This window comes from Penicillium waksmanii (assembly GCF_028829765.1).
Source record: "Penicillium waksmanii strain IBT 27052 chromosome Unknown utg000005l:1.0-5232799.0:1.0-5237142.0, whole genome shotgun sequence".
Taxonomy (NCBI): Eukaryota; Fungi; Ascomycota; class Eurotiomycetes; order Eurotiales; family Aspergillaceae; genus Penicillium; species Penicillium waksmanii.
The window spans coordinates 3,759,495-3,781,227 of record NW_026643252.1 but is presented as its reverse complement, the minus strand read 5'-3'; the positions used below and the strand labels follow the sequence as shown (position 1 = coordinate 3,781,227).

The window sequence follows — 21,733 nt, the reverse complement described above, 5'->3', positions numbered from 1 at the left end:
TTGTCTAATGATGATATACAAGGCGCACGAGAGGATGGAAGGATGTAGTTACGAAGCTCTGCTTCTTTCTTCTTTTTTATGTTTCCTTCCTGGCAATGACTTGATGCACGCATAGTCTTGCAAATAGTAACCCCGGGGATATCACTCCCCAGACAAAAACAAGCAAGCAGGTCTTGATGATTCATGACATTTTGTATTTCTTTTGCCAACATAACTCAGTACATGTTGTTGAATTCAACGTAAAACTCCCCTGGTATCGTCGAATCGGAGTCCTTGTCCTTCAATATCATAATCTAAACAGCCACCAGACGCCATTGCTAAGCATGCATACACTTCATCATCAACAGGATAATAGAAACATAAAGAGAAAAAGAAAAAGGGTTGTGAAGTAAAGAGGTCTAACCGATCAACCTCTCACCAATGCTCATCCACGAAAAACTCCAGCTGGTCGATTCGGTTTAGGAACTCTCCCACAGCATCACTCAAGGCTTTCCTAGCCTCGGCATTATTACCGACGAGATGTTCAATTTGAGGTTCAAGGGTAGCTTCCTTGGAGTCATGTCCGCTTCGAGTATGGTAGTATCTACCACCATGCGTAGACCAGTTTTTGAGACAAGATTGATGTTCCTCGAAAGCAATGGCGCGGGTTGCAATAAGATGCGACGGTAAGTTTGGGGATGTTCCTGGGGGTCTGTGCAGGCCCGGGTCCATCTGAATGTTCATTTCCGGCATCGAACCCGCGTTGTTGGCATCGTCTAGATGGGAGAGCGTACTGACGGCAAAGTCCCGAAACCACTGAATGTATGAGGCAGTTTCATCAGCAACACCGGTCAAGCGGTCGATGTAGTCCACCACCACAAGTGTCGACGATATCATTTCGATGAAAGCGGCGAGCATCACGAGATTGCATGAATTCTGAAAAACAGCCGGGCGATTTGAAAGTGGATGCAAAGCGCGATACGCAGAGCAAAAAGCCGCATCGAAGATTGCAAGCACGGATGAAATGCAATTCGAGTCTGTGGCGTCAATATCAAACAGCAAGTCCTTGAAAACAAGAGACATGCTTCGGATTATGGGTCGACTTAAGAGCCAGGAGGGACGAGCACTGAACACGAGTTCAATATACCCAGGGAAAATGCATTGTAGAAGGATGGCCCGAAGTGTGGGCTTGTCGGGATCACCAGCCTCGTAGGTATTCGCCATTGCTGCGTGCAGTTGCTCGGTGAGATGATCTTGTTGACCCTCCATGATAGCGCGTTCCACGATGCCTTGAGTAAACATGATCAGTGCCTGAAGGCCCTGCTCGGAAGAGAGCTTCGGCACGTAGCGCTTCAGTCTCGCAACAACGTATTGAGGATCCGAAGACGGCAGAGGGAACAGCGCCGGGTTTATGAAGAACGGATCCACGGGTTTGATGTCGTTTGTAAGTTCTTGCAAGAATCGGATGATTCGGTGGACAAAGTTGACATAGTCGCCCCGGGCATCTCCCACGGCCCCACCGAGCTCTAGATAGTTTTTCTTCATCACACTCATCATTTGCTCAAGGACTTCCGAGTATTCTCGCTTTGTGACAGACAGACTCCGATCAGCTGAGATCTCCATTCCCAGCACATGTTCGCGCATATTCGACAAGATGCTTGATATAAGTGAGATGCGACGCTGGGCGAGCTCTTCGATCGTTAGCTTATATCGGGTAGCCTTCTTTTCTTTGTAAAAAGGAAGGTTTCGAAGCAGCGGGTCTTCTGGAAGACCATTGAGCAAAGCTTCCGTCAAACAATGCTGGAATTTCAGCAAAGCGGATCGCTCCATCAATGATGACATCCACATTCCCAGGACAAGCACTCGACAGTCAGAAAGTATTCGAGAATCTTTCTCAATGCAAGCAGCGAGGAACTGGGGTGAGAATTTGCGGGTCTGCGCCTTCTCGCGAAGTCTTTTCCACGATTCGTCACCGAAAGGATCCAAATAATCTTCCCAGCGCTTAAGGCCATGACGTACTAAGACCTGGGCAACTGACGTCCAGCAGTCCACGGTACTTTGGAGAATCTCATCATCTGGGCAGTGGTCTGCTCCAAAGCAGTCGGAGACCAGGCGAGAGACGACGGGGTGGAGATTAGACTGAACATGTTCAATCCCTTCGCTAAGGATTGTCTGCTCGACCATTACAGCATCGATATCATCCCAATCTCCATATTCTTGGCTATCATCTTCTGGTGCTGGTAGAGCCGCCGGCGCTGGAAAATCAGTCGCGGGCGATAAAGCAGCGCCATCTTTCCGAGTGTACGCCGTAATCACCGCGAGAGCCTCGGATACAACAACGTTGACTCGCGAGACCTTCGCATTAAACAACGACAGCAGTGACTCGAAGGGGGTTTTTGAGATCAGCCGGTGCGCATGCTCCAATGTCGGCGCCCGCTTAACAGCAGTAAGCAAGCCATCGAGTGCCATGCTCAATAAACTTTCAATCGGTCTTTGGTTGTCAGAAATAATAGTTCGGATGTCCTGTTCGCATTCCCCCTTTTTGCGCTGAGCTTCACCCTCGCTTCGGGCAAGGAGGTGTTGCTTCCGAAGTTCATTCACGAGATAGCTATGCCATTCGGCAAATGGTTCTAGGCCCGAAACTTCCTCGTCGGTAGATAACTTGAATCGAACAAGTCTTGTCCAGGATTTTAGGTTGATGTCGCATGTTCCGATGTGGGAAGTTGCCGGATTGACGAGGTTTCTGATAGTTTCCAATCGAGGTCGGTAACCATCAGGAACAACCCAGTATAAGGTACAGAGAAGGTCGTGATGGTTTCTCAACGCATCGAGATCCTCATGGTTCACATCATCTTCTTTCGGATACATGCGCCCATGATTCGGAAGAAGGCGCCAGGCGAAGTTTCGAATTTTCTTCTTGTCGTAGCGCTTAGACAAAAAGCGCAGCCCACTTGCGATGATCTTCAGGAAAGTGTGAAATGTCGGTTCTCCAGCTCGGATTTCTAGAGAAGGATTTTGATCCAGCTCGTCGAGAAAGGAAGGCGATCCATGGCTTCCTTCGAATTTCAGATTATAGAGCGTCCTCTGCGCGAAGAAGTCATACAGGGTGTCAAGGATGGGTTTGCAGTCTCTCCAGCCCCAAGAATTGATTAGACGGTGACATCTTTGAAAAAGGGTCCGGCAGTAAGCGTTATATGATAGGGTCCGGGTCGCAGAAGAAATGATGTAGCTTTCAAAGACCGGCGAGAGGAGCTTTTTGACTAGAATCCAATTGTCATTTTTCGCTTTGAAGCGAAGTTCTCGACGGGCGATTCCCTTTGTGTCAATCTCGTGGAGGGGCAAGTTCATAAACAAGCTACGCCATGCGATCTCCAGATTCCCGATGTCTTTCTGATTGCGAATGATGTCTTCGGCATAGACCTCAACCTCGTAGTCCTCGAGCCCCCAACCAAATACCTCCGAGGAGCGCAAAAGTTGATCGACAATGACGCATGCTTCTGCGGATGGGAATCCCTCTCGAATGCCCATTTCGCGTCGTTTGTCGTCTTTATTTTCTTCCAGCAGAGACTTGATTCCGGCTCTCCCGGCTTGACTCAGAATTGATCTAATTGTGTCCTTAACACAAAGCCTGACCAATTCCAATGCTTGCTCGCCGAAAGAAGGGCTTATTTGTCCATAGGTTGCAACCTGACGTATCTGGTTCACGAATACCATGTTGTAGCAAGCAATACTGGCAATATTCTTATTATCGATATTGCTCGCTGTAAGAGCTGAAGCAATGGAGTCTCTTAGCTTGGAAGCTAACGCCAGGGAACGACTGAGAAGGCCTGCCCGGTCGATAGGATCGGCGAACGTCAAGTTCTCGGAGGCATAGGAAATCAATGCTCGCAATGCGAGAGATGAAGACGCCAACGGTGATGATAGGGTTGCCTCGGAATTTGAGGCACCGAGTGATTCGACATCCGCGACGATGGAATCAAATACGATGCCCATTTCGGAGGATACTTTTTCATTCCAATGCCCCCATCGGAAGATTTGATCCTTGAACATTATGGAACAGAACACTGCACCTCGATCTAAGTCCCGCTTGAGAATTTGCATTGATCGTTCGAATTCTCCACTCCCTATGAACGTAGACTCATGGAAGAAAGTGCCGTTACGCAGTGGCAATACCCCGAAATCCAGTGGGTAGGAACGCTGCCAATTGAAAAGACCGCCTCCCACATTCAAAGTCGAAGCGAGAGTGGGCTCTAGGCCGGTTGAAGCGAAAACTTCCAGCTCATCAGAAATTGGTGGCAGTTGTTCTGCATCCTGCAAGAACTCGTCCGAGGCCAGATCGACATGTTTGGGTGGACGCTTTTTTAAGCGACGGCGATTTTGAGTGACAGAAATTTGTGGCTTGTTTCGGCTCTCTGTCGCTAAGGCAGGATTATGTTGGAGAACGACTCTGGGCGATGCTTCTGCTGGTCCAACATTTGAGATGTATCGGTCAAGTGTCAAGCTGGCGGGTTTCGAGCTAGCCGTTGTCGAGCTAGGCTTAAAGGTCCGATCCGAATCTTTATACGAATAATGATGATTGAGCAGCCTAAGAGTTTGGCGAAACCTTGCTTCAGATACTGGCTGTCCTGGACTTCGCTCTGTCTGATTTCCGGCGGCAGGGCGGAAGATATTTCGTCGCAAAGATGAGATTCCAGTATTCCGTTGAATCATCCATTGATCTCCTCGTTTTTCAGCATGCGCAAATCGCGGCTGTGCCGTATCGCTGTTGGATGCTTCTACTGGAAGCGAGTTGGCTCCACCTGGCAGTTGATGCGTAGAATCATAATCAATTTCGAGAGAGTCACTGGTTTCCACAACAGGGAAATGGCTGGTCAACCGCGAACTGCCAGAAGATGCTGTATTCCGTTGACGGCTACTTGAAAAGTTTGCGGGTGTCGGAACTTTGCGAGGCTTTGGTCGAGGCTGGATCTTGGTCTGTGGAATTGCTCCTCGTCTCCATGCCCACAGGGACTCATTTGCATCCGCCGTGTCACGCCTTGAGTCCAGTTGCAGAAACTTCCGAGTCGGACTCTGTCTACCTCCGTCTTTATTCGAGCGAACTCGCCTCGCCGCAATTCTCAAAAATCGCGGCTGCTCCTTTTCAGGGTGATTGGCAACATCGGGAGCATCCAAGATTCCCAGCCGGGGTGCTGATTTCGATTTCGTTTTCGTTTTCATTTTTGTGGACGGTCGTTTGGTTCGCCGGCCCCCATAGGAAGAATCAGTGATCCTTGTTTGCTTTTGCAGTCGAGCTTTCTTTAATCTTCTCTCTCTCGCGGTCGAGCTTTCTTTGGAATGAACGCGTTTAAGGCTGCTTGGCTTCGCGCGAGGGCCTGTATTGCGACTGGTCGGCGGAAGCATGTAATCGACCCGATTGTCCTCGAAGTTGTCGTCCTCTTCAGCTTCGCCGAAGGGGTTTTCAAACCCAACAATTCTGGCGAGGTCTTCATCTGCATTCTCTTCGTTTGGTCGGGGAGTCCGTGTGCCCTGGGGTTCTTCATCACTCTCATCATCATCTCCGAGATCCATTTGAGTTGGGCGTACAGGTTGACCACTTCTTCGTAACAGTTTCTTAGCAACACCCCTGCCATCTGCTCGCTGGGCATGACGGCTCGCTTGTAAAGCTTTTTGATTTTGGTCTCGTTTCTGTGCATCAATTCGATGCCATGAGGCAGGCAGAACCCCCCGGGTCTGTCGAGACAGTCTTCGAATCTGACGTTCCTCAGCAGTCTCTAGTTCCGGGCCAGAAGAATCAGAGCTTCCTTCCTCATCTGAAGAAGTAGCCGGCTCTTCTTGATTAACTATTGTCGGTTCGTCATTGTCTGGAGTCACGTCCATAGAATCAACATGCAGGGTTTTGGTAGGCGGTGGTGGTGAGCCGGGAGGAAATCGAAACGTTTCTGAAGCACGCGGTGTCCGCAATGCTGAAGATAAACTACCAGACTGCGGCGGACTGGTCGGTATATCAAAGATTGATGAGTCTAGACCGCCAGGTGGAGTGGAAGTGATGATCATTTGGGGCCGTGGATCGTTGCTGACGAGATGTGTACCATCATGCCAAGCTCCAGAGTGAGACCTTTTCCTTCGCTTGGAGGATTGCTTTCGTCGAATTGTCAATGAATTATCTTCGTGATTTCGGGCGCGTGGTGTAGTCGTTTGTTCTTCGTTTCTTCGTTTAGGCTTCGGCGCAGGAAGATACTCTTCTGCCGGTGGGCTTGATCGGATAGCGTTTGGATTGAAAGTATCTTGTCCTTGGCTCTCATCAGTGACTTCAGCAGGCCGCGGGTGAGGAGCCTCGGCGCGCAATTTAACCGACTTCAACCCCACTGATTTCATTTGTTGCTGATATATCGCATTTTCCCACGTATAAGGATGCATCTGTTCGGGTTTGTGATGTCGAAGAGATCGAGTGGACAGCTGTGGGATCTGAATCTGGATATCATCTTGCACATCTCGCTGAGCAACATCCTCCTGCGGAAGCTCTGGCTGAGAAGATGGCAGCTGGAATTCCTCGGGAATTTCAAGACCCGGTAAAATCTGTGCCAAAGCGTCCTCCTCGTGTGATTCCCTTGTAGCATCTCTTCTGGTCTGTGAACGATCTGGAGACGGAATAGAGATATTTGATTTCGCTGAGGACAAAGAGGACTCATCGTCCGACCTGGCGTGTTCACTTGGTCCATGGGGTCTATTGCTGCTTATGTTGGCAAGCGGCTTCCGTGGTGAAGGCACAAGTACCATCAATTCATCCGGCGAAGAGTCTCGTGATGGCGTATCTATATGTCGTAACGAGGTTGATGGTGTACTGGCTTGCGGAGTATCTCGAGTCCGGCGGGTTTTCGCGGAGGGCGTATCTTTCGGCGTCAAAGCCTGGCTTCGTGGTTTCCTTGAGGACCTAGTTTCCTGCACCGGCGAGCTAGGAATATCCCATATGTCATTATTTTGATTCGCTATTGTGACCGATGAGTTGCTCCGGCTTGTCCTGGCAGATCGGCGATTCCCTGGTGTCCGTTTTGAAAGAGGTGTTGCTGTCCTTGAGCTTCCATTGGAAAATGTGCCCGTTTGTTGGCGGGGAGTAATTGCTGGAGGGAGTCGAATTGCGGGGCTTGAAGCCAGCTCCTGTGAGCCCTTTCCATCTTCTTCGGCGTCAAGCTGTGCCTGGTCGTCACCCAACGACGTTGTCGATCCATTCTGTCCATTTTCCTGATACTGTTGCTTGGAGATATCTTCGGCTTCGGTTTCGAGGTTCGACGGTGAGGGTGGAATGGCAATATAGTTCAGGTCAATATCACCACCTATAGTATCACTTTGGTCGCCAATGTTCTCATTATTCGTGTTGAGAGAATCGAACTCCTCCTCATCATCGGAGTCCGGGACAAACCCTCGTTCCCGCCATTCGACTGTCATGTTCGGTGGGCTGCGCCCATTTCATTAGCGAGACATCGAGTGGCGCGAGATTCGGTATTCGGAGGGCTCAAATAATGAGGTGAAAGTCAAAAGCACCGAGTCTTATTCTCGTCGAGGAAAACGCGTCGAATAATTTGGAGACGCGTGCCGCTAATCAGTGCGGCGATAACGGGGGAGTCTCCGGGCAATCGGATTCGGCACTCCCGCATCTCCGAGTTTAAACCTCCAACCTTTCCCACAGCTGCACTCCCACCACTCACTTCACCATGAGTCGCAATTTCATACCCGTCGCTCTCGCTATTGGAGTGGGCGTCTATACAGGTATACATATCACCTTCACCGTCATTGGGAGAAAGAGAATCAGTTCTGACGTCAAACTTCTCCGCAGGCTACTACACCTTCCAACCCGCATTCCAGGAACTTGCTGCTGAAAAGACACAAGGCAACGGGCCTGCTATTCCTCAGTCTGGTGCAGGATTGAACTCAGGTGCCACTGCGCCCCCGGCAGGTGCCAATGCCCAGAGCGCAAAGCCGGCGTCTGGGACAACCGAAGCTGAAAAGCATCAATGATTTCTTGCGCAACATATATTCCACCGGAACACGAGGAATAGCCTCCGATGGCTAGTCCACGAAAGCAACTGTCGCAAGTGCTCGATCTGGTGATATTCAGCGACCCTGGGCACGCTGGTCGGTCCCAATGGTTTTGGAGAGCCCGTGACGGAGTAAATTGAGAGACTATTGGCTTGGGTCAAGTTTCTCGGCTTTACAGCTAATCTCGATGAGCGGTTTGGCTCTCAAAATACTATTATAATGTACGCATGGAAATACACATGGGGCAGCTTGATACACTATATGTCAAGGATTCAGTTCCCGCTGAATCTTTGAGCAGATATAACTACTACTAGTATGCAGAATATGATTAAACCATGAGTATTCGTGAAATTATTCTCCAGTGTTAGATGAGTTGAAAATGTAAACGCCATGCCTTTGATACGGAGACCGAACATGACAGTCGTCGTGTATCGAGAATTTCCTGCCTTTTCCCAAGTGCCCCAGAGTGGTTCCTTAATGCGCCTCAATCCATGTCAAACTTTCTAAAATGCAATTTCAGAGTTCATGCACCAGTTTGCTCGTCCCAGTAACCGCTGGGGGAGCACCAAAAACACGACCGGCTGGAGTACCAAGCCACTCCTCGGGAACATTGAGTTTGCAGCCATTAGCATTGCTAACCCAGCGAACCATCGTAGGATCGGCCTTTTCAGGTTCTTGGCCTTCTTGGTCGGCAGGGGTCCCGTCAGCATCAGCAACTGCACCACGGCCACGGCGCTTGGGGGGCTGCTTCCTGAGAAGTCGATTGATTGTATCCATCTATTCGATGTTAGCTATGTGCCCTCGTCCCAATTTTCATTTTCACTCTAAGCAAATACCTTTTCTTCCTCATTTCGCTTCTCGCTGAGGTTCTTCCTTCGGCGGGCCATTTCAGCTCGTCTCATAGCACGCTCCTCGGCCGTCAAATGCTTCTTCACTTGGGGTTCTGTTTCGGTTGTGAGTACCATGCCGGTTCTAAAATAGAGGCCAATATTGCTTACCCATTGGGAGCTGCAGGAAGTCATCACCCAGGTTTCCTCGTTGACGCTTGGTTGTCTTGCCGCTGTTAAGAGCAAGGCCTTCGCTGTCCAATTCTTCGTCTAGGTCATCATCCTCGTCTTCCTCATCGAGATCTTCAACATTGAGCTCGGGGACAGCGCTTTCATCTTGGTCATCGGGCTCACCCTCCGCATCGGAGTCGGTGACTTCCTCTTCCTCTTCCTCCTCCTCCTCTTCCTCATCTTCTTCCTCTTCAAGTTCCATTTCTTTGGCTTCCACGCTCTTGGCTTTGCCACGAGTGGGGGCCGTGACCTTGGCGTTTCGCCTTGTGGGTGGTTGTGGCGGAGCGTCGTCCATGTCTACATCCCCATCTGCATCGGCATCTTCATCGTCGTCTTCGCCAGGAGCATCTTCTTCATCTTCGACCTCATCTTCCTCTTCGTCTTCGATGTCCTCGTCGTCGGACGAGGCAACTTCCACGACCTTCTTTTTGTTCCGACTGGCACGCGGTCCTGAAACAATGGGGTTCTCCTGGAACACATTGACTGAGCGGCGGCCGGAGCGGCCACCGGTAGCTTCCCGCAATTTACCAGCGGGCATTTTCACCGTCACACGGAGAGTCCTGGTCGGTTCTTCTGAGGGATCCGATGAAGATCGAGAAGATCGAGAGACAGTTACGGATGCCGCAGCAGCAGCGGAGCGGGTTTGTCTCTGAGGCCTGGCATTGAGGTTAGCATCCGATTCTGGAGATTGTTCTTGAGCTCCTCGCGATCGACGAGAGCGGCGGAGAGCTGGCGCCATAGTGGGAGGCTGTGGTGCCGAAGCCAAAACTTGGGAGTGAAAGTGAAGGCAAAAAGGCAATACAAGGATGAAAGAATGGGGGGGATGACAGATGCGGGGGGCAACTCGTAGAATAGGTGGCAGTGGCAGTGGCAGTTACGAGATAGCAATAGCATCTCTCAAGGAACCGGGGAGATGAAGTGAGAAAGGGAGCCAGTCACCCAATCACCACGGGGGAAGAGACTCAGCGCACACCGGGAAGGCACAGTGCCAACTTGTCTCGGGGCGCCACGTTTGGGAGGCTCGCCGTGCGGACAAAGCGCCGTTGCAGGGAAGTTGGCAGATGCTTCTCCTGGCTGCAGTGTCCCCCAGAGGTTCGGAGAGTAGTGGCCGTTGGGCCACCGATGGGGGTCCGGTTGCATAGGATTGAAGGGTAACGGGGGGGTGCAGGATAACTGGGGCCAATAAGGCAACTTACACGTACTTTGTCCAAAAGTTTCCAATCTCTACGAGGGCTGTCGCTGACGCTGGATGAGCGAATGAAGTAACCACCGCCATTCTGCCCGGCAGGCGGTCAGCCGATATCAACAGTATGAGAAGTACATGAATCACTATGAAGGGATGTGAACTGCTACTGGTTATATTTACTATAATTGAGGATCAATTTAAATATTCCAGTATATTGCACCCTTTTCCACAAACAAATTTCCTTTACCCCCAGCGTTGGTGTATTCTGGGAATGGTGTCTTGTCAGGCTGAAATCGGACCAGTAGTAAAGTACAGTGGCAGGACATTTTCGTCCCAATCAAGTTCTTTACATTAAAGGGGCTTGTTACTTGAAGAGAGAGATGTTTATTACTAGTAGTAGGATGATTAGATACAGCCTAGAACGAAGTAGTTATTAAGCCTGGAGGTACCGTGGAAGTACATACTACTAACTAGCACTGTAGTGTCACTGATAGTAGTTACTAGAGGCACTTCAGATCTCAATATAAAGCTGCCAGTTCACTACTAGTATGTACTAATTTTCCATCCTTTACCGAAGCAATTATATAAATCAAATATATTTCAATTGATAGAATTAAAATAGCCTGAATAACCTCAAATATTTAGACAAACCTAGAACTTGAACTTGAACTTGAGTTACACTGCCGTGGGTCGCGGAGAGATCCGTCGGTGCAACAGCCGAGGTCGGCTCACATGGTCCCAAGTCTCAGTCCGGGGAAGTCGCCGCTCCTCTTCTCTCTACTTTCTACTCTCTTCTTCCTCCCCTCTGACCTGGGACCACAGCATCACCATGTCAGACTCCTCCTCAAAGCCAGCCTCCATTCCTTCGTGGCAACGGCAGTCAGGAACTGCGCCAGCCGATCAATCGTCCTCGCCGTCCTCGTCGTCGTCGACGTCGCCGAGCTCCGACGATGCGCCCGCACCCACCAACCGGGAGGACCTCCTAACCCAAGCGGCCAAATTTCTCGAGGATGAATCCATTCGTGATTCCCCAACCGATCGCAAAGTGACTTTCCTTGAATCAAAAGGTCTGAACTCGGACGAGATCGACCAACTCCTCGGCATCACCCGAAACGCGGAGGCGACCAGCACCAGCCCAACCGCCGCAGAAAACAAGAGCCAGGAATCGCTATCAACACCCTCTAGCGATCAATCAGAAGCCACCCCGTCCTCCCCCGTCACTGCACAATCCTCACCAAACACCATGTCTCAACCGCGCTCAACGGCCACAACCACAACCCCCGCCTCCGCACCGCGCAATGTACCCCCGATCATCACATATCCCGAATTCCTCTTCGAAGCCAACAAACCTCCCCCACTAGTCACGATGGACCGCGTTCTCTACACCATCTACGGCGCCGCCGGTATCGGCGCTAGCATATACGGTGCTAGCGAATACTTCGTGAAACCGATGCTTGCAACCCTAACAAGCGCCCGCCATGAACTTGCCAGCACAGCGCAAGAGAATCTCTCAAAGCTAAACGAGAAGCTAGAGCAAAGCGTCACCGTCATTCCCGCCCACCTGACCGCGCGAAAGACTAGTCCGATCGACGACGACGACGAAAGCAATGATACCGATTCAGTCACCTCAGACCCTACGGAGCTTTTCCACCGGGATATGGGGACACAGACGAGTCCCGAGACCTCTGAGTCTTCTACCGCAGCTATTGAGAAGGAAAGCAAGGCGCCAGATGCGCCTACACAGGCAGTCAATAACCACATGAGTCGTCTGGAGTCTATCCAGTCACAGCTTAAGGAAGTCAATGGTGTTGATAAGGACTCTAGTACTCTGGAAGATGACCTCCGTAGTAAGCTTACGGATCTTCACCATTATCTGGATGGTTTGATCTATGCGGCTCCGAGTTACTCTTCTTCTACGCCTTCCTATGGTCTTTATAGTAGCACTACGAATGGAACGGATAGTGCTGCGATGGGTGTGAAGAAGTCCGAGGATGAAGCCATTGCTGGTTTCAAGGCGGAGATTCGTGGCGTGAAGGGTGCGCTGCTGAGTGCGAGAAACTTTCCTACCAGTCGGGGCGGTAGACTTGGGGGGCATCGCTTCGGCTGGAAGGTGATTGATCACCCTGAGGTAGTGAGATCGAATGTTAGATACTTCGGTGTTGAGTATATTAGGACTATTTGTTAACGGCATGTAAATATAAAGAGAGCAGGAAATAAGAATAACTACTACTCCCAGCACATGTCTCTTTGCCCTAGGGCTTCACTAGAGCATCTGATACTGTAAGAAATTAATCTACTATTCATTCGGCGCCACGTCTATTTGACAATCTAAACCACATCGAACTTCGTTGTTAAAACCAGGGAAATTTTTCTTTTTCTCGTAACAGATAATCAAAACAAACTAGATCCCCAGAGGGAGCAACGCAGGAAAGGAAATACGCAGGCATTAATAGTAAAATGGACAAGAAAAGAGCACTGTCACAAAAACTTGTAACCAAGCGCGTTTGTACCAGGAACTTGAAATCCTCTTCTTTCGGCCGAGAATCTAGGTAGTAGGTGCATCACACGCCATCGCTATCGCACGTCTATAATGCTAATAAACAGCTTCAAGGGGTGGCCTTGCTCATGCTGATAAGACGCTTGACTCCGACCTATAGGTATATGATTAGTTTGTTGACTTTTATAACGATAACCAAGTAAAGAAAAGGGACATACCATCCAATTGCCGCACTCGTCGGTCCGGTTGGTCATGATATCAATGTGGACGGCGCGAGCAGTCTCGTAGTCACGAGCCTGCATAGCGCGAGCCAGGTTCGCCATATCCTCCACAGTGTTGGGCTTAAGCAGATCCTCATTGTTCAGGTGATCAAACAGGATGCTCAGGCGGCGCTCAGCATCATCAACTTGGGGCTTGAATGATGAAGGTGCCCGAGCCTTGACACGTTCCATGTCTGCGGACAGGAACTCAAAGATAGGCATAGCGTTGGGAGGGATATGAGAACGGTCACCGGGGGCTGAGGAGTGTTAATATAAAGGTTCCTGTATTGGCAGGTGGCCAAGGTGGTGTACTTACGGTACTTGGGTGTGGAAGGAGGGATAGCTCGTTGAGACTGAGCTGTTCCGGGGCGAGATCCCTGGGGTGGAGGTGGAGCCTGTGATGCCATGGGAGGGGGGAGGGATTCCTTGACCTGCCATGGGCGGGGGAGGTACACCAACAGGGCCGCTGGGCGCATAGGGGCTCGGGCCTGAGGGTGGCGGGGCATGGGGAGCGTATGCTGAAGGCGCCTGGGCCTGGGGGGCATAGGGCGACGCAGCAGCTTGTGGCGGAGGAGCAACCGGGGCCCGAGTCTGCAACTGCGGGCTTGCAGCCTGAGCGGTTGGGTTCGGGGTGTACCGGTTAGTCGGCGGCGGGATGCTTGGGGGAGCATTATAAGGCGATGGTCCTCGGGGAATTGACGCCGGAGGGGCCATAGTTCCAGTAGGCGGGGATTGAGGGAGAGAGGCATATGGATTGACTGGCTGCAGAGGAGCTGGCCCAGCGTTCGATGCCAGAGGCGATGTCACGCGAGGAGGAGCTCCAACCTTGGGGGGGGAGGGGGGACAGATGGAGCTCTCTGCGAACCCATAGGCGGATGTCCGTGGGGTGGAGGACCTTGGGTAAGGGGAGGAGACTGGTTAGGGAATGGCGAGCTGATTGCTGCATTGCCAGCTGGGGTTGCACGGCGAGGGGGAGGAGCCTTGGCGAAGCCCTCTGGCAGATCATTCCATGCAGGCAGGCCAGTAGCCGTAGTATAAGTAGTGATATTGCTGGCCGGGGATTGGTTGGAACCGCGCGGAGGAGGCGGCACGCCAGCAGGCGCAGCCTGTGCACCGAACTGTGCCGGCGGCGCATATGCCGGTGGTCTCATGCCCTGGGTAGGCTGATAGCCAGCCGGGTTGTAAGCTCCACCAACTGCGGCGTACGGGTTGGCAGCCTGTTGCGGTTGAGCAGGAGCAGAAACGGCAGAAGCGGGTGCATAAGGATTATGCACACCGGCTCCAGGAGCAGTCATCGGAGAAAAGGTCTGCTGCGGCGCATAGGCAGATGGTTGTTGCGGGAGAGGCTTGGGAGTAGCTCGGGATGTAGTAGCCGCTTGCGCCTTTTGGGGCGCTTGACGTGTCGCAAACTTGATACGGTTGCGAGCAATCTCAGCCTCGGGATGCCTTTCAGGAACAAGGTCGAGATACTTTTGAGCGATTTGAAGGCGTCCATGAGTGGCAACAACATCCGCGTACTCAATGTACTTCTCATACAAAGTGCTTAGGCTCCAGTCGGCATCCTTAGTCCGCTCGGTATCCTGGAATTTAGTGACCTGGCGGAAGATGGTAACCTTCTCGATTAGGCCTTGCAGGGCACGAACGTGGATGGAAAAGGTCGAGTTATCGGCATCGTTCTCAATACCCTTCTGCTCATTCTCACGGAGCTCTTGAACCCAAATGGCCACCACCTTCTCCAGCTTGGAGCCAGCGAGGAAGCAGAACGAGGCATCCTTGCGGGCGGTCTTGTCATCGCTTTGTTGAACCAGCTCTTCAAGACGATCGCCGAGGGCATCGCACAGATCAGGGAACTCCTTCTCGTCGGCGAAGGTGCACAGGGCAGCCATGACTTCCTTCCAATTAGAGAGATCGGCGTTGTGCACCACATCCCACAAGTTCTTGCCGACGATAGACGCGAGCAGACGCATATAGTTGGGTCCACCGGTCTGCTTAGAGAAGTAGTACTCCTGGGCCTTCTCAATGCACTTCGGACCACCACAAATGGCGATCATGAAGGCATCAGACATGCGATCCTCTTGAAGGGCAACTTCGAGGGCCTTGTCGAACTCTCCAAGAAGCAGAGAGCGGGTAATCTTCTGCTCAGCTTCGCTTTCGGCACCGTTGAAAATCTGGAAAGGATTGTTTGTTTGTGCGCCCTTGGATGCTGCCAGTTCAGTGAGGAAATTATCGCTATCCGGGGTGGCATCGAACATGGATTGAAGACGCTTGTGCTTCTTGGCCGATGACTTCGGCTTCTCAGCCTCTCCGTTGGAGTCTGAATCCTCCTTCTTGTCTAGGCCAAGCTTTGCCAAGCTGTCAGCGGCTTCATCGGCCTGGTCTTGGAAGCCCAGATACTCCACCAAGCCCTTGCGAGGGTTTTCGGAGAGCAAGGCTTGCATGACCTTCCAGTCGGCCTTCTCTTCATCACTAGCAGCGCCAGCAGCTCGGGTCTCGCACAAGTTACGGAGATCACCTTCCCTCAGAGCAGTCTCAAAGCTCTCGGTGGCATTTCCGACGCTCTCGTCCACCTCAAATGGTGTGATTCTAACCTTCGATGCGCGGCCACCCTTCTCAGTGAGACCGACAGAGACAACACGGCCACCGAAGCCAAATGAGACACCACAGGGTCGCTCGAGCCAGCGAGGAGGCTTAGGCAGGGAGAACTTGGAAACTTGAGGCTGTGTCTGAGCCTTGGCAAAGAAATCTTCGCCATCGAGTGCCTGATTATGATCCGCAATGGCCTGGTGATCGTCGGTCTTGGTGTTCTGCAGGGTTTGGATCGAGATCTTGCCGTCGAATGATGCGGTGGCAAAGAAGTTGGGGTTATGCGGGTTCCAGCGAGTCTGGAAGGTCCAGTTTGTGACAACAGGGAATTCGCCATATGGCTGACCGGTTTGAGGGTTCCAGCAAACGTTGCGGTTGTCCTTTCCAGAGGAGAGGAGGAGGTCAGGGTCCTGCTCACACCATGAGAGCGACAGTACGCCCGATTCATGGCCCTTGAGTGTCTATCCAACATGTTAGCGTTTCGGGTCACAAAATGTGTTGATTGACAGATATACTTACCCGCTCGGGGGCATGCGAGTTGCGAAGGTCCCAGACGTAAATCATAGGGTCTGACTCGAGGGGAGTAGCTGTGACCAGCTTGGTAGGCTAGACATGACCACCGTTAGCGATAAAGTAGCCAATGGCCAATAAGCAATAACCAACCTTCTCGGGGTCCCAAGCAACAGCGCTGACAGCTTTCCGGCCCATGTTATTAAGTGTCAAGCTTTCCTTCTTCGTCTTCACATCCCAGACTGTCACGAAACCGGCACTGCTACCAGTCACCAGAATGTGAGCAACCTTCTTGTTCCAATCCAGACACTGGATATCATCTGTGCGAGCTGCCGTAGTTCCGAGCCGGAAGGGATTCTCGATATTGTTCAGGTCCGAGATGAACAGCTCGCCGTTCGCTCCACCGGTGGCCAAGAGGTTCGAGTGTTTGGGGTTGAACTGGAGGGCCTTAATAGCACCAGAGTGTTTCGTAGTTCGTGAAATCAAGGCATCGCTGCAAGTTTATCAGTAATTACGTTCAATCGTGTTCATTGCTGACTTGTTCAACCCACCTAGATCCAGCGAGCAGCTTATCGGCGTTCCATAGATCCAACGAACCATTTTCCAGACCACCCGCAATAACACCCCGCTTCGTATCATCGAATTCCGTCCAGGCGATGTCATTGAAGCTAGAAAGGTCCATTCGTCAGTACGTTTGCTGAATTGTGCGGGTTGCGTGATTGCATCATATCATACCCAGAGTCGGTGTCGATTTTGGCCACCGGCTGCAGCTCCTCACTCGCATCCTGGCGATCCAAGCTCAGATCCCACAGCTCAAGACATGTCTTATTAGAGAAATCGGCATCAACGGCTCCAGCACGGGTTCCTGTGGCGATCAATGGTGATGCAGCGCCAGGGGACCAGGCGAACGTGGCCGTCCTTGGGATTTCCCTCAGACGGACCATGGTATCGGAGGGGAGGGAGGAGTGTGTGGGAAACAGAGGGGAAAGGAGAGTTAAGGGTTCAAATAAGCCAGATCCCACCCCTGTACAAAAAATAATTGACAACGGGGGATGCGATGCTGTAGTTCAACCAAGTGGCCTCCTGGGCTGCGCGGGACCGGGGAACTAACACTAGTCCGCTTCGGGGTCTCGCCAAAACACCCAGAGGATGGCTCGCACGTGATATCATTTTCTCGGTCGACGCTCTGCAGAGGACAGACGAGACGGAGATCAAGCACACCTCACCACCACGAGCAATTTCTCGTCTATTGCAGAAGCCGAAGCCGACCTCCTTCTGTCTATCTTGGGCCATTTTGAATCAAGCAAAGTATTATCTCGAATACTAGACCAGGCATCTCAATCGCATTCCCCACCATGAGTGACACCACCCGACTTAAGAGTACGATCTACGTTGGCGGCCTGGACCAGGGCGTGACGGCGCATACACTGGCAGAGGCATTTGTGCCTTTTGGAGAGGTAGTCGACATCTCCCTGCCTAAACCAGATGCCCCCAACAAAACTGGCGACAAGCACCGCGGATTTGGGTATGTGGAATTCGACTTGCCACAGGACGCCAAAGAAGCTATCGACAACATGGATGGCAGTGAACTATACGGCCGCACTATTAAGGTCGCACCTGCCAAGCCGCAAAGGGATGCCAACGAGGGTCTGGGCAGCAAGACAGCTATCTGGGAACAGGTATGTGAAGCTTTATTATGCTTTGTTCTTTGGCTACTACCGGACCATTGCTCACCATTCATTATAGGAGGGTTATCTTGCCAAACATGCAGTGAGCGAAGAGGACCGCCTCGCTGCCGACGAAGCACAGGCTGCGAATGACCGCCCCCAAGATCCAATGGAGGGTCTCGAGCAACTTGATGTTGCTGGGCCAAAGCCCGAGTGAAGCAAATTATAACGATAGCTACGAAGATAATGAAGAACCACGAACGATGGTTTACATGCGGAAAAAAAGTACACCGTCTGAAATTCACCTCCGCGAAAGCCCGACTATTTACACAATCTGCGGTTCCGAGCAGGCCTTGACTTTCTCCAATTTCTTTTAACCGGGCTTCCAATCGACTGAAACAATACAAATCGAAAGAATTCAGAAAACTTGGGTTCGCATTCTCGGAGCTCAAACAAAGATGATGATACATTTAGTGATCGTGGCTCTCGGGGCTGTTGCGGTAGAGACGGAGAGTCTTGTCGGTCAGGAGCTTCTTGGTGCTAGCGTAAATGGCAGCACCAACGGCAACGCTGCGAAGAAGCGGGTTAGCAAGGAGAAACTATCAGGGTTCCAGATCCGGCCGAAGGGTGTCGTGGGGCGAAAATTCGGTCTGATGCAGGGCGGGGTGTAACGGGTAGGCGGAATTAGACAGATACATACCCAAGGACAACACCTGTATGCCAAAAGAATCATTAGATATTATTCCCTCTTGGGCACTTCGACGTAGGATAACATACCGAGAGGGATCAGCTCGGGAGGACACTTCTTGATCATGCGCAGACGCTGGGAGATGGTGTGGGCTAAAGGCATAACCGGTCAGTTTGTGTACTCTTTCTGGGCCCTTGCGACAAGAGAACTCTGCGCAATATAGTGCGAAAGGCGACGGGCGATTAGGGAGTCAGCATACCGCTGTGAGCCTCCTTCTGCGGCCAGGAGTTAGCATAACCGAAGCCGATCGTATGATCACCCAAGGGTGCCGGGTGTTGGTATACTTACAGGGGCGGGGCTGTAAAAGGGCCGCGAGGGCTGCATCCGGAAGACACTGGTGGGATACATGGTGACAAGTTCAACCGAAGTCGCTGGAGTTGAGGAGGGAGGTGGGAGGAAGACTTGAAGTGGTAGCTCAGAACGTCGACGTCCTGTGAGTGGCTCGGGTGTTTTGGGAACTACTCGGTGCTGATTGGCTCTCGCTTCCCACCGCCCGGTCATTGCCGGTTACCACTTCACAGCTTCGATCACCCAACGTCTTGTCTCTGCTCTCTTCCCACCTCTCTCCCTCCTCTCCCCCCGCCTTTACCAATCGTTCGTCCGTGGTCTTCACGAGAACCTACATATCGCAAAAATGGGTGCCATTCCGGAAGTCGATCCCGAGGAGCCTATCGAGACCAAGCCCTTCAAGTTCGTGACTGGTAAGTGCACCCACCCCCCCTCCCGCGAAAATGGCCTTCAACCGGCCCTCCTACAAGTCCAATGGCTAATTGATCTGCAGCTGGTGCGTATACCTTCGATATCCTTGCGACATGATCGTTTTTCGGGATACCTTCGGACAAGTGTGGCCCGACCGACTACGGGACTGGAGATTGACAATTTTCGGCGCAATTATAGGTTACGACGCCCGTTTCCCCCAGCAGAACCAGTACGCGACTCCCTGAATCTCGAACCAATTCAAGTACCGCTTCTAACTCGACTCATCTCAGGACCAAGCACTGCTGGCAGAACTATGTCGACTACTACAAGTGTGTCGAGGCCAAGGGTGAAGACTTCCGCCCCTGCAAGCAGGTACATTCGTCTTTTCCCCCGACTTACACGACTCGGAGCGCTCACTGACATGCTCTACCAAAGTTCTACCACGCTTTCCGCTCCCTCTGCCCCAAGGCCTGGACTGACCGCTGGGACGGCCAGCGCGGTACGTACCCCAACCCCCCCTGATGAGATTATAAGTTATCTGTATGCTAATATATGTTCTGTTTCAGAGGGCGGCAACTTCCCTGCTATCCTTGACAAATAGATAACCAGCGACCGCTTTGTGTTGGTGAATTGGGTTCTAGCAAACTTTTGTATTGACAAACTTTCCAATGTACTCTACCTGGTCATGCGGGGATACATTTCCTTTCTGTCTGGATGTAACTTCCACTCTGATGAAGAAAGGGTGTTCATAAACTCACCGTTTTTTCTCTCGAAATGTGCTTGATTAACTGATTCTTTCCTGATCTAAATCTATTTTGTGGGGATGCGGCCGAGAGCCTGAAGTGAACCGAGTAATGCTCACAAGGGCCCGCAGCTACTAATATTCAGTGCAGTAGTACGCATGTGTCGATTATTAAAGTAAAGAAAACAATGTTTGTTCCTTGCGGAAAGTGGTCTGATGCGATTCAGGGTGCAGTCTATGTCTATGTGGTTCCAGTCTCCGAGTATATAAGAAATCTCCCATCCGGCACACCCTATACACGAAAAACGACGCAGGCTGTTCTAACCAGCTGCTGGAGAAAAAAATAACTAGCACAACGAGAATGCAAGATATGTACAAGCGATAAATTGCTCATGTTCCACGGATGTCCCACCCATATAGTCGTAAGAGAAAATCGAGGTCGTTTAGATGGGTAATATATAGATGTGCGCAGGGGATCAAATAATGCGTGCGAACGATGAGCTTGCGGGGGTGAAGGGGGGGATCAAAACACAACCGATTTTATACTCAATGTTTAGATACCTTTCAATTTCCGGTACAGCTTCTTGTGCTCTTCCAGGAAAAGGAAAGTGGCAATGGTATGAGGACCCAGTCGGATGAAACTGGGAACCCACCCACGGAAAGTCCAGGCGAAACCTTCCTTGCGGCAGATATCGCGCAGCAACCCAATTGTGGTGTGGCCGCGGGTCTCAATCGGGCATGCGGTCATGATCCGAGTCTTGATAACATCAACAGGGCTGCAGACGGTGGTTGCGACAAAGCCAGCCATGAAGGATGCGGAGAAGTGGGTGCCCAGATTATCGCCCATGCTAAATTTCTCGATGCAGACACGCTTGAAGGAATCATAAGATGCCAATTGCGACGCAGTCATGAGCACTGCGCGGGTTGAGTTCGGCCAAACGCCGCGGAAGAGCGAGCCAAATCCTTCTTGTCGGGTCATCTGAATCAGACCGTCGAAAGCGTGTTTGTAGTTGCGGCGCTTTTCAATTGGCAGCGCAGCGTCGGATTGCATGCGCACGTTGAGCACGTCGGCTGGGTTGCCCGCAATTCCGCCGATGAAGCCCGAGGTACAGGCCATGCCGATGAGGGTCAGGAGTCCGGGTGAGGAAGAGCCGGACGAGTCGGGCTTTGAAAGGCGGCTCTTCATCTCTTCGTATATACCGAATCGGGTTGTAGAATATGTTATTTGGCGTAACATGGCGGCCGAAAGCTATCGCGCACAGTGAAGAATCCGTTAGCTCCAACTCCAACAATTTCCGCAGCTGATTATAGCCGCCGTTTAAATCGGGACCGAGTTCGCAACATACACCACCGTAAAGTCCGGTAACCCCATTATGTCTAACGATATGTCCAAATGTTCCAATCATGCTCTTCGGAGCATCGGGTGTGCGCGTTTGTAATCGAACCTGTAATGCGACAGGGCATCATATCAGTAAAAGTTGAAGAAGGGGCGAATAGTTCGGACAAAACGCCGAGAGCTGAGAAGATACCTTGACTGCAAGCAAAGGGTCAGCATGAAAATATAAGAGACAGCAGATCGCGCACAGGTTCACATACCAAGATCTAAAGGGTGCGTCACACAAGCGGCAAAGCACGAGGCCGAACCTCCAAACCAAAAAGGGTAATGCACCACCTTCTTCGGCTTGGCTTGCGCAGGCGTCGAGATGGACGCCACCCGCGCATGGGCAGGAGCCTCGAGCAACTTGCCACTGTCTGCCATCTTGTTTCTGG

The 21,733-nt window shown here is 51.5% G+C and overlaps 9 protein-coding genes across 9 annotated transcripts; 4 read left to right on the top strand and 5 right to left on the bottom strand.

Annotated features, from left to right (window-relative positions):
- Positions 1-414: 414 nt before the first annotated feature.
- N7481_006319 (uncharacterized protein) lies at positions 415-7,422 on the bottom strand (the record flags this gene model as incomplete). The annotated part of the gene is made up of 1 exon (XM_057265538.1): positions 415-7,422. The coding sequence occupies one exon, from the start codon at positions 7,420-7,422 to the stop codon at positions 415-417; it is 7,008 nt and encodes a 2,335-aa protein (XP_057123258.1).
- Positions 7,423-7,688: 266 nt separating this feature from the next.
- Positions 7,689-7,992, top strand: N7481_006318 (uncharacterized protein; the record flags this gene model as incomplete). Its single annotated transcript, XM_057265537.1, has 2 exons — positions 7,689-7,743; positions 7,811-7,992. 2 exons carry the CDS (start codon positions 7,689-7,691, stop codon positions 7,990-7,992), a joined length of 237 nt encoding a protein of 78 aa, XP_057123257.1.
- A 537-nt stretch (positions 7,993-8,529) lies between these two features.
- On the bottom strand, positions 8,530-9,810 carry N7481_006317 (PAPA-1-like domain-containing protein; the record flags this gene model as incomplete). Its single annotated transcript, XM_057265536.1, has 3 exons — positions 8,530-8,790; positions 8,850-8,956; positions 9,012-9,810. The coding sequence occupies 3 exons, from the start codon at positions 9,808-9,810 to the stop codon at positions 8,530-8,532; spliced, it is 1,167 nt and encodes a 388-aa protein (XP_057123256.1).
- Positions 9,811-11,086: 1,276 nt separating this feature from the next.
- On the top strand, positions 11,087-12,442 carry N7481_006316 (peroxisomal membrane protein PEX14; the record flags this gene model as incomplete). The annotated part of the gene is made up of 1 exon (XM_057265535.1): positions 11,087-12,442. The coding sequence occupies one exon, from the start codon at positions 11,087-11,089 to the stop codon at positions 12,440-12,442; it is 1,356 nt and encodes a 451-aa protein (XP_057123255.1).
- Positions 12,443-12,863: 421 nt separating this feature from the next.
- sec31 (putative protein transport protein (SEC31)) lies at positions 12,864-17,051 on the bottom strand (the record flags this gene model as incomplete). Its single annotated transcript, XM_057265534.1, has 9 exons — positions 12,864-12,908; positions 12,973-13,271; positions 13,331-13,409; positions 13,468-13,787; positions 13,880-16,058; positions 16,117-16,203; positions 16,261-16,600; positions 16,659-16,775; positions 16,843-17,051. 9 exons carry the CDS (start codon positions 17,049-17,051, stop codon positions 12,864-12,866), a joined length of 3,675 nt encoding a protein of 1,224 aa, XP_057123254.1.
- A 411-nt stretch (positions 17,052-17,462) lies between these two features.
- On the top strand, positions 17,463-17,991 carry N7481_006314 (RNA-binding protein; the record flags this gene model as incomplete). Its single annotated transcript, XM_057265533.1, has 2 exons — positions 17,463-17,786; positions 17,854-17,991. The coding sequence occupies 2 exons, from the start codon at positions 17,463-17,465 to the stop codon at positions 17,989-17,991; spliced, it is 462 nt and encodes a 153-aa protein (XP_057123253.1).
- Positions 17,992-18,244: 253 nt separating this feature from the next.
- On the bottom strand, positions 18,245-18,870 carry N7481_006313 (uncharacterized protein; the record flags this gene model as incomplete). The annotated part of the gene is made up of 5 exons (XM_057265532.1): positions 18,245-18,344; positions 18,475-18,487; positions 18,552-18,614; positions 18,722-18,737; positions 18,811-18,870. 5 exons carry the CDS (start codon positions 18,868-18,870, stop codon positions 18,245-18,247), a joined length of 252 nt encoding a protein of 83 aa, XP_057123252.1.
- Positions 18,871-19,156: 286 nt separating this feature from the next.
- N7481_006312 (cytochrome c oxidase subunit VIb) lies at positions 19,157-19,822 on the top strand (the record flags this gene model as incomplete). The annotated part of the gene is made up of 6 exons (XM_057265531.1): positions 19,157-19,223; positions 19,304-19,306; positions 19,420-19,450; positions 19,512-19,593; positions 19,657-19,720; positions 19,788-19,822. The coding sequence occupies 6 exons, from the start codon at positions 19,157-19,159 to the stop codon at positions 19,820-19,822; spliced, it is 282 nt and encodes a 93-aa protein (XP_057123251.1).
- Positions 19,823-20,516: 694 nt separating this feature from the next.
- Positions 20,517-21,722, bottom strand: N7481_006311 (uncharacterized protein; the record flags this gene model as incomplete). Its single annotated transcript, XM_057265530.1, has 4 exons — positions 20,517-21,212; positions 21,310-21,408; positions 21,493-21,497; positions 21,560-21,722. 4 exons carry the CDS (start codon positions 21,720-21,722, stop codon positions 20,517-20,519), a joined length of 963 nt encoding a protein of 320 aa, XP_057123250.1.
- Between the last annotated feature and the right edge of the window lie 11 nt (positions 21,723-21,733).